The 13,356-nt window shown below is 40.6% G+C and overlaps 1 protein-coding gene across 2 annotated transcripts in view; it reads left to right on the top strand.

The window, feature by feature from the left end:
* Positions 1-10,098, top strand: part of WDR54 (WD repeat domain 54) — a 64,809-nt gene extending 54,711 nt beyond the window's left edge. For both annotated transcript variants that reach the window (XM_085848081.1, XM_085848080.1), the window contains exons 7-10: positions 2,743-2,843; positions 5,450-5,612; positions 6,350-6,424; positions 9,599-10,098. In XM_085848081.1, coding sequence (XP_085704207.1) covers positions 2,743-2,843; positions 5,450-5,612; positions 6,350-6,424; positions 9,599-9,730 — 471 coding nt within the window. In that variant the 3' untranslated portion in view covers positions 9,731-10,098. The remainder of the gene's footprint in view (positions 1-2,742; positions 2,844-5,449; positions 5,613-6,349; positions 6,425-9,598) is intronic.
* The last annotated feature ends 3,258 nt before the right edge of the window (positions 10,099-13,356 follow it).

A 13,356-nucleotide genomic window follows, 5' to 3' on the forward strand; every position in this document is an offset into this window, starting at 1 on the left:
AATGCCCTCTCGAGAAAATTTGACTCCAAGGGTTTCTGCCCTTCGGGTGTTTTTGACACGAGAAATCCCTCTTAGCCCCTGCCTCGATCATTTTCAGTCCCTGGGATCCGTCCGAGCGGTATACCACAGAATAATGCCCCCGGCTTTTCCAAGCATTAGTTGGATATCCCGTATGTCAGCACGTTAAACTTTTCTTGATGGCCCATCCATCATTCCACAACGAAGTGTGCTATAATTGCTGATGGCTCCTGGCTGCTTGCTTTTCCCAGGTTCTGAGATGATTACTGAAGGATAACTGCAAATATAACAGATATGAAGCTTGTCTTCTTGGTCTAAAAGTATTCCAACTTTAGGGCATTCTAGCTTATTCTAAGATTAAGTAAATTATTATATGAACCCTTTTTATTTTTTTATATTTCAAAAGTGATTAAGACTCGGGCAGAAGCTTGGATATGTATCACACGTAAGTCAAGGGCATTAAGTGACGTCCTTTTACTTTTATGTGAATTACAAGGACATTAGTGGCTAATGCATAAATCAAAAGAGTATTTTACATTTAAAACTGGGATTCCAGAATCATGAACGCATGGCACAACCAAAGAAGCCGCATTTTCTTGGTGCTGGGTGCTTATGGTCTAATGCACCTCTGTGTCACTCCGTTCCCTCCTGGAGAGCATTATGATCATGCACGAGAGCATGTGTTCATGCCTGATGAAGGCCACTCGGTGGCTGAAACTGGACTTTTTTGATAAAACCTTGAGCCAGTTTTTTTTTCCCTCTGTGATTTTCACTTTTTTTGGAGAGCAAATTTTTATAATGCCTCCACTGACGGAGTCGCCAGAGGCATAATATTTTTTGATTGTCCCTCCGTCCGTACGCATGTACGTCCATCCATGCTAACTTTCTCTGTTTTCTCTGCAACTGCTTATCCGATTGACGTTAAATTTTCACCATAGGTGAGACTACTCATGTGGAATGGTTTTCTGATAATTATGACGTCATAGGTCACGTGGGGTGGTAGCTATGTTATAAAAAAGGGAAAAGCGTGGACCTCTGTGTCTCCAAAACTGCTCCATGGGGGAAAACAAAATGGAACTTGGCACATGTGAAGTACTCCCCATTGGAAACCAGTGTGATTTTTTTGTATGATGTCATAGGTGGCTTCGTTGTGATGTCATAATTGCATATGTTGAATGCTTTATCTGATCAGTATGAACATTTTTGAGGGTCATCTCGGGCGAAATTGTTTGGGGGGGGGGAAAAAATTGATATCATTTATCATGTGGTTTGGCAGCCATATTTTTTTTAACATAAAAACCTTCAAAATCTTCTTCTCCAGAACAGCTTGACAGATCGAGGGGAAACTTCACCCACATGGTTCCCAAGCCTTGGGGATACCAGGGTGTTCACAAATAATTAATAGGTCACATGGTCTGGCAGCCATATCGGATTGAACGAAAATCTTTAAATATATATATATATATATATATATATATATATATATATATATATATATATTTCTCTTGAACCGCTTCATCAATTGATGTGAAACTTCACTTTATAATCTAGTAGCCATGAGGAATACATGTTTTAAATTTCAACCTTATCGGATGAATGGTCTGGCAGCCAGAATTATTTAATATTTTGAATCTGTGTTTAGTGATTTAATTCAAACTTGGAACAAGTACTGAATGTATAATGATGTAATAATGTGGATGGAGGCATATCTGGCGACATTGAAGAGTGCCCTTCTAATTGATCATGATTTTAGAGGTTATTTCAGTGCACAAGGCTTCAAAACTATGAAGGTCATCCCAAAAGTTCTGTCAACCCACTTACGTGAATGACTTTGTCCCATTAACAGTTGAATTCCTGATAGAAACAAAATAGTGTAAGGAACTTGACATTCACCAGACTTGATCAGCAAATAATGAGAGTGTAAATGTAAAATGTTGCAATCACCGAGAATGTTTGTTTTTCTAAAGATTTCTAAATCTTTAAAAGTTACAAGCAGGATGACAGAACTTTTGGGATTACCTTTCTTAAATCGTTATTATTATTATTATTATTATTATTATTTATTTTTTTCAATATGTATTCATTTCATATTGAAATCTCACAACTGAACGATCTTGTAATTGTAATTCCATTAGAGAACATTATGTTGAAAGAATGGGCTGGGATGGAGAACTCCAGGCCTGTATATAATAGCTATTTTGGCAGTGGTACTCATCATTAAGCTGCTGGTTTCAAGGTTTGAATCTTTATTAATTTTGATTTGGCATCTGGTAACACAATATGCAATTCTGTTATGGAGGGGTAGCATCGCAGAGCACACCACCCCTTTGGAAGAAACTGCCTGAATGCTCATTTATTTACCTGCACTTCCATGTAGAAGTTATAAGAACTGGTGGAGCGAATCATGTATGTTGGTAATCTGATCAAGTTCCAAATTTCTCATGTGGTTTAACAGTTTATTGGAATTTCCAGAACCTTATTGCCTTCATCTGCTTTAAATGTTGTCTTGGAATGCCATATGTTACTCCTGCAAGAGTTTATCCCCCCCCCCCCCACAACAGGAAAACATTAAACCTTTTATGATTGATGCTTGAATGAAATTGAAATGTGAATGTGCTACTGACATGATGGGTCAAATGGCCTCTTTCTATGTTTCCTTATAATTCATTCACTGATTTGCCGTCCTTCTCTTGTTTTTCATCTTTCTACCATACTATCGTGAAGGAGCGCACTGTAGACATGGTTAGTGCCGACGATGGAGGAGTCATCTGCACATGGAAGTCTGGAGAAGACTTCACTTTGATACAAAAACTGCCTCCATATGGGTAAGCCTTGGCTGCTGCGTATCCAAGATATGAGTGGTCAAGTTATGGTGGATATTTGTTGAAATGTTAACCGTAATCACCCCTAATCTGGTGAAAATGGGGATTTGAGAGATAAATATGAAAGCTTTCAGCTTCCATTGTGCTGCATAGAAACATCAATACTGGCAGCTGATCAAGAACATACTACCTCCCATCCAGGGAATTATAATTTCTAAAAAAGTAAGACAGAGTTTTTCTCACAACTGTCCATTATGAAAGGAGTGTCATCCGTCAATGACGTGCAATTAATCCTGCCATTATTCCATTCGAGAATTGCAGCATGAATCCTATCATTTCTTCATTATATGAACGAATGAAGGTCACTTCAGTTTCAAGAGGCCTATGGTACTGGTTTAACAGAATTTGCTAGCAAATGCTGCATTAGCATGATTTGCTATGCCACTATTAGAAATTAAAACCTGGTCAACTGTGATTTATATTTATTTATTTTTTTATTTTTGCAGTGCCAATGAGAAAATAATCACATCCCTTGCAACAAAACCTCAGGAAGAGATTAATAGCTTCGGCTCTAGTTACTTACATCATTTTTTTTCTCAGATGAAAGAGCTCATTGTCAACGAAATTGTGTGATCAGGTTATTTGAAGTATATCTTCCTACTATAATTCACCGCCTGTCCGTCTGTCTGTTCCCAGGTACCGTAAAAACGGCTGAACCGATCGCAACCATTTTTTGTGTGTTTGTAATCCTGGGACCCCTTGGAGTAAAATGGGCATGAATATAATAACATGACCCCCCTTGACGGCTCCCGTAGGGAGCAGGTGCTTCAAGTTTTTTTTATTATTTTCAACCACACAAAGACCAAAGAGAAAAGTCGACATTCCAAATGTTGTGAGAAAACTGCAAAGCCGATGCTTTGGGTTCTTGTCAAGAGATTACCGTATAATTCCCAGTGCCTGAGATTTTACCACATTTAGGACTTCAAAGTGAGACGCAGGAGCCCTGAATCACAGTGGGGAGCAAAACTCCATGCTATCGTACTGTGTGAAAAATTCCTTGTTTGCTGTGATGAGTGCTAATAAAGGACTGGGCGTTCTTGAATACACAAAGACAGCATCGGCCAGTTTGAAGATGTATTTTTCTGGTTTTGGGTGTAACATCACACTTTTATTTTTCTTTACAGTTTCAAATGCTCGTGCTTAACATTTTGACAAGAATGACTCAAAGTACAAAGTTTTCATATCAAAATGGGCAAGTAATGTAATGATGTTGAAATAATGTCTGGGTTTTTCTGACGAGTCCGATATAATCTCTACCCAAGGTTTTGGTTTGGAGTAGGAGGTGCCATAGTTCTAGTCCATGTTGGAATCACAATTCTTCTCCTCCTCCTTCTCCTCCACCGTCAAAGGCAGATGGAGATTATGTATTCACCCCTGTTTGTCTGTGACAAGGATATCTCAAAAAGTTAGGGACTGATTCAGACGAAACTTGGTGGACAGGTTGGGTGTGTGATAAGGACGAATTGATCCAATTTTGGTTCAGGTCCATATGCAGATCCGGCCTTTCAGTTGGATACAAAACGTAAACTGTTCAGCCGAGCAGCGGTGTGCACCTACCGAGTTTTTTTTTTTTTTTTTTTCTTCCTCTTCTTTCTTCACCATCCCACATAGTATGAGGTCAGTAACTCAGAGTGTTTAAGATTAGCCTGTCTTTCATGAACGAGCTGGCCATAACCGGCATGCAACTAGAGTGTACATGGGCTGGAATTCGGAATTTGCCAAAGGTTCCAGCAATAACTCGCCAACACTTCATCAAAATAAACTTTGTGATCTTTAACGTACAACAGCTAATGCTGTCAGATGGGACGCCCAGCTTAATGGGCATCCAAGGGAAGGTGCACTTTGTGATGCAACACCCTGTCTGTAAAGCACCAATTTGTCAGTTTATTAGGTCAGGGATCTAACCCACACTAGACAGTTACTCAAAGGTAACTGTGTAACATTGCACCATCCTGTCAGATATTGGGAAGCAATACTCCATTGTGTGGTTAAAATGAGAGACAATGTTGGAAATGGAGTCACCCCAGGTTAAGTTGTGTGACTGTGAGGCACAGAAGCTCAAGAGTCCATGACTTCCAGAGGATGGTAGAAGAAGATGATGATAGGTTAAGCAATGTGTTCCTTCTGAAATGCCCGTAAGAGTTTGAGACTTTCCAGTTTTGAGTTTCATATTCTGGGGAAATATCTCATGAAAGCTGAGAGGTAGTTATGATGTTCCGTTGCCCTCATCGGTAAATACCAGTGCAATAATTTCTAATTTGGCCTTGAGATTGGCACACTTTAAGGTACCATGGGATCTTTAGCATCCATAAGTGAGTGCGAGAAGACAGGACAGCTGGCTTAATGTTTATTCTAAAATGACGCATGTATATGATTTTTGAGTTAGATCTTACTCGATCGGGAATTTATTCGATATGAGAGCTCAGAACTGAGTATGCTATCTCTTTGCTATCATGCACGTTCTAAATACGTGCACATATCCTAGAGTAAGTCACCACAATGGTGGACATTAATCGAAGGTGTCCACTGAGTGTTGTGCCTGCATCCAGGTGTGCCTGCACTTCAGTAGTCATGTGGCGGGGTATTGTAACTGCTGCGTACGGCACAGGGCAGATACGAGTATACGATGGCACCACAGGGATGCTGCATGCCGACATCGACGCACATGCACGATGGATAAACTCACTGGACGTTGCTCCTGCCACGGGATGGGTACGTTGATGAGTGATTCGGTCACCGTCGTCCCTCCAGCACCAACTCGTTTCTCTTGTATCGTTCTATAGTGGAATTCCTGCTTGACACAACCTTTGTCTAGTACATGGATGCATTATTGTCTTCAAAATAGCTGTTTCCATCAAGATGCAAGTGCAGCATTGTAAGACTTTTTGTAGCTTATTGATAATTGCCATCTCTCAGTACTTATGGATAGTTTATGATTATATCTGTTTGCAATTGCTGAGCTTAACGGCACTGCTGGGATATCATTACCTGATCAACCAACTTTTAATACTGAGCAGGGAATGGGGTAATATGCACACCAAAAAGTTATGGTCAACTTTGAAAAGTGTATGTCTACTGCCATGAGAAATGAGCTATGGCTTAGCCTTGGCTTTTGGCAGAGCAGAGACGAGCATACTCGTTCGTTTAGAATGTGCTTGTATACTAATGGTGTATTTTAATTTGGAGTTTCATCCCAACGATGGGCAACATCTTGAAACTGCATTTGAAGGTTCCTATAGCATCGAGCAGCTGGGTCAGAGCCAAAGCAATCACTGCTATATTGAAAGGAATGATGGTCCTTAAACAGTATTCCAACTTGTTAACTCTTACCAGGTATTAATCGATCCCTCTGAGTTTTCCATTGCTCTCGTTGAAAGGATTTTGAAAATATTTATTGGAAAATGTTTGCTTTGATCTTTCTAAGAGTCGTCGGTTCATTTGTTCGAAAGGTCCTTTCTGGGTCAGAGGATTCTTTCGTGCGTATTTGGAAAATTGGAGAAATGGACCAAGTCGATGGAATTGAGGTAAGCGGGTCTGGCTCGGTCTGGGTAGGGATGATGCATCGACAGGAAGCACATTGGATTACCAATCGGTGATTGCGTTTTGTCCAGCATGCTTGCAAAACATCCACTGCATGCAGTTTATGTGCTGAATGCCTCATTAAATTATTAAACCCCTATAGAGACTTTAAAGCCACAGAATAACCACATAATGGACTTCTCAATCACCTCTCGCCTGGGTTATTTGAAATGGCAGGTTCATTCGAGGGATAAAAACTATCTGCAGTAGTTATTTATTTTTAAATAGCACTTTGTCCAGTTATTTGCCTTGGTGAGTAAAGAGGGGTTTTTTTTGACATTTGTAGCACATGGCCGCGCAGAAGACTAATGAGGATCCGTTTGCGCAGCTCGTTGTAATGACGCAAGTGCTGAACATAGCTTCAATGTTCAAAAATCCTGAGTACCTAAATTGTTTGTTATGATGCTTTTATTAACGTTTTATTTAATTTATCACAACCAAAGCAAACATCCAAGGGAAACCCCAGGGTCATTAATCACTGCATTAAGCCAGCTTTGCGTATGCAGGTATGCACACAGATCCGATTCTGAACAAATGCGATGCCGGGCAGGCCTCCTACTTGCAGACGGCTGAGTTTAAAGCCAGAGCATGTTGCTTTTGAGGATGATGGATGCTTGCAGCATCTTGGCTGCGACCCCACGTCTAGCACAGCAGGGGCAGACATGGCCTCCAGCTGCTGGCGGGGACTATGCACAGTCGGCATCATTATAGGAGTGGGGCGGGGGGGGGGGGGAGGGAGAAATCCAATCCTATGTCCACCAATAATTGTTCAGCTCAGTCATTTGCACGAAACACTGACTCCAATACAACCGATTTCCCTCAATATTATATCTGCCTCATCAAGGATATACGAGGAGTCTTTGACATGGGGTTAGAGGAGACCAACTGACTCGTTATGTCTGTACAGTACTCCATCCTTTAATTATCTGCATATCACATTAAATTTATCGTGAGAGTACTGAGATGCTGTGGCCTACTCTTTTTGAGTGGTGCTGTATGATCCTTATCTTCTGCAACCTAAATCTACACAGGAGAGCCGTTTTTTTACATTGCAATCAATGCCGTCATGCTCCAAGATGCAGCCCCATCCCCATCCCAGCCCTGCACCAGGATGGATATTTATGCCAAATTTGGTTTCGTAGGAGCTCAAATCCAGGAACGGACAGCTTGGCTTAGAGGCGAACCCGCTACCAATTGAACTATCTCACCATCTTTCAGTACTAAGCAAAATCTCATATTCTTGTCTCGGTAACATCTTAAGAGTAGATTGGCACTACCGAGGCAATTCCCACTGAAGCATCATAATGACTACTCCCTTGGTGACACCCCACCAACCACCCTGGTAAAGGAACATAGAAACAGGTACCTTCGTGTTTCTCTCTTCACTGATTTCAGACCTTTAAAAAAAATGCCAGTGATTTAAATATTGTAGTGAAACTTCATTTACCTAGTTTATAGGATTTTAACCTGAGATCCCACCCTCTCAAGCTCGGTGAAATCATATAATTTCAAATCCGTTTACTTATTTTCTTAGACGATGAGCAAACTAGCATGGCAGGACCAAGAGCAGATCATGATGCTAAATCTTCGTTTTTCTTTCCTTCTCCCCATATGTTGTCATGAAAGCACTGACAATCCACACATATAAAAGCCACATGTTCCTCAATCTGAGCAATGTCCTCCCCTTCATCTCAACCAAAAGGAAGTGCATCGCAGTAATGATACAACAGTTATAAATGTTTCCCAGTGACTGTAATCACGAGGTCCATGCCAAATGATTTACAATGACTGCTGTAAATGGAATATATTTGGAGTGGGAGGAAATACTGGCGATTTAATAGTGTTTGTTCTGAAGTTTCAGACACCTTTATCAGCTGTTCAAAGCTGTTTTTCCTCATTGAGTGGAGAGGGGCAGAGGGAGGGGTAGAAATATCAGGGAGGGGAGAGGGGCAGAGTGAGGGGTAGAAATATCAAGTCATAACTTAAGGACTGATTTTATTTTTTTATTTACTTTGCTTTTTCTGAAACCTTCAGTAGATTGACCCCCCCCCCCCTTTTCCCTTTTTCTTTTCACCAAGTTCTCCTGTTGGTAACAGTGAATATAACAACTTTTTCCTGAAACTTTGAACCTCACATGGTACTATATCATTCAAATTCAAAGTATAGCCAAGATCAGAAGCGATCGCGACATAAAAACATTTCTATCACATCAAAGTGAGAAGGTTAGACATTCTACGATGGCTTTGGGCAAAGGTTTTCCGACTTTCTGTTTCAAAGCGTCCTGCAGTACAGACGTGACACAAAGATCCATTAAATCATTTCCGTAAACTCAAACGATTTGAGCTTGCGGTTCAAAGGGACTTATGTGGTGTGCCTCAGCAGGTTCTACGACAGAGATACTCGCATTAGTGGCCAAGACACACCAACCATTTTTGATTCTGATGTACCATACAAAGCGTCTGTCTCTGTTACAGAGCGTCAATACTGCCAGAGCAGTTTCTTGGCAGGGCTATACTAAGGTGTTTGGCATTTCCTTCCCAGCAGTAGTTGAGGCAGGAATTTGGAATTTGTTCCTGGTGCCGGCGATAGCTCACCTCCTCTTCATAAAGGACGCCGTGACATCTTCAACGTCCACTAACTAATGCAGGCAGATGAGAGGTCCGGTTTAACATCCATCCGAAGGACGGCACACGAATTGATTCAACCTGCCTGTGAAGCACCGGGATGACAGTTCATAACTGGGTCGGGATTCAAACCCAGGCTAGACTGTTAAAGGCGAGTGTGCGGTACCTCTAGGTCATGCTGCCAGCCCCGCTACCCACTACATGTTCTTAAATACAGTATATATTTATATATTAGCGAAATAATTTCCATACTTTCTTGCAATATTGTATATTGGAAAATAATAAACTTGGTGTATCTTGGACTATTTTGAGCATCCCGTTTGCAGAACTTGTTGCATACCCCTCGTACCTTCCCACACCTATGACTTCATCCTTTTGGCTGGGTGGTAGTGTTTGAAATGCTTCACTGAAACTCAGACAATCCGAACAGGCCCAGCATTTCTGGACTATTCAAAACAGGACTATTGAAGCGTACAATGTTGTGGTGTTTTACAGGTTGCACACTTGCACAGCGAGTGCGTAAAGGATGTATTGGTGTGCGGCGCTCAATTCTGTGACACCAGAGGTGATTCATTTGCAGTGACCGGTTATGACCTATGCGAGATATTGTGCTACGTGAAGACCTAAGATTTCAAACCAAAGGGAAACTTCACCGTCATTCCGGATCACCCGATTCTGCTTCATCATGGGGTAGGGTGAATGCCACGGTGGAGTTTTAACCTGTGACCTTTTGGGTGACCTGCGTAATCCCGTGTTTCCTTTGCCTGGAAAAAAGAAAACCTTCAAGATCCTGAATCTGCAGATGAAAGTTGCATTTCTTCGTGTACACCGAAGCATACAAATGCCTTCATGTCCTCCTGTACCCCCGAATAATGACCTTCTGTCAGTCTCTCAACCTTCTCTCTACACCTTCTCATTTGGCTCTTCCATGAGCCTTGATTTGTGTTGAAAAAAGAAAAAGAAAAAAGCTTTTCTACTTTACCGTGATTTTAAAATAGGCCCAGAAGTCAGTGTAACTTGGCCAAAAAAAAAACAAGATTCATTTGATGGATAACGATCTTGTCAGTCATGCGTCGAGGTTAAGCAGACCGTTTTTTTAAGCACATTGATAGTAAGAAGTGGTTGCTAATGATTGAGGATCCTGAGTCATTTGAGATACTCCTTTTATGCCTGTAACTTGAAACCAAATTCATGAATTGCAGATGTAGTTCATGTCTCTAGTACAACCAGAATACACCGATTGACTCTCTGGTTTATTTACTTTCTCACGTCCTACGTTTCGGCATAAGTAGTGGAACTGCTCTCGGAGGATGCCATTACTCTATCTTTGTCCTGTGACCACAATTATTCTGAGACATATTAGCATTTCTGTGAACACTGTGTGCTTGTTTTTGTTTGTTTGTTTTGTTCCTTATTTCAGGATTTTGTAGATTCCGAACTTGTTCAAAACGCCAATGTCGACTCTAGGTGGCATCATTACACCATGTACTCGTTTAAGCAAAACAATGACGAAACCTTCTTATTGATGTCGTCCATTTCTGATGTTGATTATTTGTTTTGGTGGATGTTTCATAATAACTCAACTGTTAATAAAAGTTAATTGTTAAATTGGTTTGACAATATTTGTTTCTCTATTTTTCTGTCTCTGTTTTCTTTTCTTTTCTTTTTTTTACATATTTGGATTCATGGATACTAACATGCTCCTTTATTACTTACGAAATCTAATGATTTCTAAAGATTTCGATTTAGATTCGAAATCTAAAGATTTCGTAAGTATATTGATGACTTCCGTCCTCTGTTTGTGTGTGTGTGTGTGTGTGTGTGTGTGTGTGTGTGTGTGTGTGTGTGTGTGTGTGTGTGTGTGTGTGTGTGTGTGTGTGTTTGTGTTTGTTTGTTTGTAGGCACGATAACTCGAGAACGGAAGAAGCTACCAATGTCAAATGACACCACGTGATTCAGGAGGGTGATGGCTAGCGCTGATTAGATTTTGGTCAAAATCGGTCAAAGGTCAAATATTCGATTTTTGATGGTTTTGTACAGAATCATCAGAGAAACTTCTGGTTTGCATCGCTACCTTCTCTAGAGACAGCTTTTATTAGGCAAGGTCAGATGTCAAGTTGACGATTTCATAAGTACCAGTCTATGACTGTTTTTTTATTTTTACTTACAAAATCTAAAGATTTCGTAAGTATATTGATGACTTCCATCCTCTGTTTATGTGTTTGTTTGTTTGTTTGTGTGTGTGTGTTTGTGTGTTCGTTTGTAGGCACGATAACTCGAGAACGGAAGAAGCTACCAATGTCAAATGACACCACGTGATTCAGGAGGGTGGTGGCTAGCGCTGATTAGATTTTGGTAAAAATCGGTCAAAGGTCAAGGTCACAGTGAGGTCAAATATTCAATGTTTGATGGTTTTGTACAGTATCATCGGAGAAACTTCTGGTTTGCGTCGCTACCTTCTCTGGAGACAGCTTTTATTAGACAAGGTGAGAGGTCAAGTTGACGATTTCGTAAGTACCAGTCTATGACTGTTTTTTATTTTTACTTACGAAATCTAAAGATTTCGTAAGTATATTGATGACTTCCGTCCTTTGTTTGTGTGTTTGTTTGTTTGTTTGTTTGTTTGTAGGCACGATAACTCAAGAACAGAAGAAGCTACCAATGTCAAATTATACCACGTGATTCAGGAGGGTGATGGCTAGTGCTGATTACATTTTGGTCAAAATCGGTCAAAGGTCAAGGTCACAGTGAGGTCAAACATTCGATTTTTGATGGTTTGGTACAGAATCATCGGAGAAACTTCTGGTTTGTGTCGCTACCTTCTCTAGAGACAGCTTTTATTAGACAAGGTGAGAGGTCAAGTTGACGATTTCGTAAGTACCAGTCTATGACTGCTTGTTTCTTTACCATTTTCTTGTTTTAATACCGCCTTGCTCTATATTTTGCAGATTCATTAATGGGGGCCTTTTATATCTATACTATGAGAGATGCTTGTCTGTGTGTCACCATTTTTCTCAGAGATGGCCAATCGGATCTTCGTCAAACTTTCAAAGGTTCAGCAGTGAGTGTCAGGGATTGTTTTTGGCAAAATAAATTGAGAAAAATTAAAAGAAAAAAAAAGCAAAGATCTTTTTTTTAATCACTCTTCAGTGGTCTTTGTCGCTATGTGAAGGGTAATATTAAATGCTACCCAGCCCCATTCCTTAATGGGTGTAGGGAAGTGTTTTAGGCCCACACAAAAAATTGGGGGAAAAAGTGCTATTTCTCATCATCCCTATTTCGTCGTTTAAAATTGTAAAATGCAAAAATAAAATTTTCTCCCACATATCTGTTTGGATATTGATTCTTAATCAACCCTCATCCCCCCCCTCATTCTTTCTTGATTTTTTTTATCTCCCCCAATCTCCTCACTCTTTTTCCTCCTCTCTCCCTCTTCCCCACCTCTCATTTCCTCTCTTCCATTGTCTCCCTTCCCCACCTCTTGCACCATCTCTTTCACTTCCCTCACCTCTCCCCCACCTGTGATACCTTTTCATTTCTCTCATCTCTCCTCCTCATCCACCTATTACATCCTCTTTGTCATTTCTCCCTTACCGAAACCTCCTCAGTTTTCTTCTTGTCACCCCCTCTGCATGCTGATGGAATATGTACATGCATATATGCTGAGTAGCCAATAATTTTTAAAACCTACATAAAATATTTATCTTTCTAATCGTCATTATAAACGTTTGATGATGCACATTTGTTGCAAATTGAATGTTGTTTTGAAATATGAAACCTTTTTTATATACATCCCTATTTCGACGTTTAAAATGGAAAAAGGTCAAAAATATTATTTTTGCCCAGATATCTGTTTGGATATTGATTCCTAATCAACGCAAAAGTGTTTTTCATGCATACAATATTTTCAGTGTGAAGTCATCTTCAATGTTACCTTATTCTCCCCATCCTCCTCCTCCTCCCTGATCAGTTTTGCAAGCATTTTTCTCCATCCTTTTTCACTCGCTTTAGTTCCACCACAAGGGTTGTCACCTGTCCAAGAAAACATAAAGGAAAGCGGTGCTTCAGGCAGACCTGCCACATCGTAGGTATAATGGACAGGTCTTGGGACCTTCGGCAGTGAGCGCACAAGTTACCGTTGCAAAAGGCCTGGAACTTCTTCCCGGGATTTGTACATCCTGCTGGCACCCCAGACATGAAACCGGCTCGTTTAATCCCAAGCAATCTCTGTGCCGTCGCTTTGACTGTGGCAG

This window comes from Eptatretus burgeri, chromosome 12, assembly GCF_056783735.1.
Source record: "Eptatretus burgeri isolate ZD-2024b chromosome 12, Ebu_testis_v1, whole genome shotgun sequence".
Classification (NCBI taxonomy): Eukaryota; Metazoa; Chordata; class Myxini; order Myxiniformes; family Myxinidae; genus Eptatretus; species Eptatretus burgeri.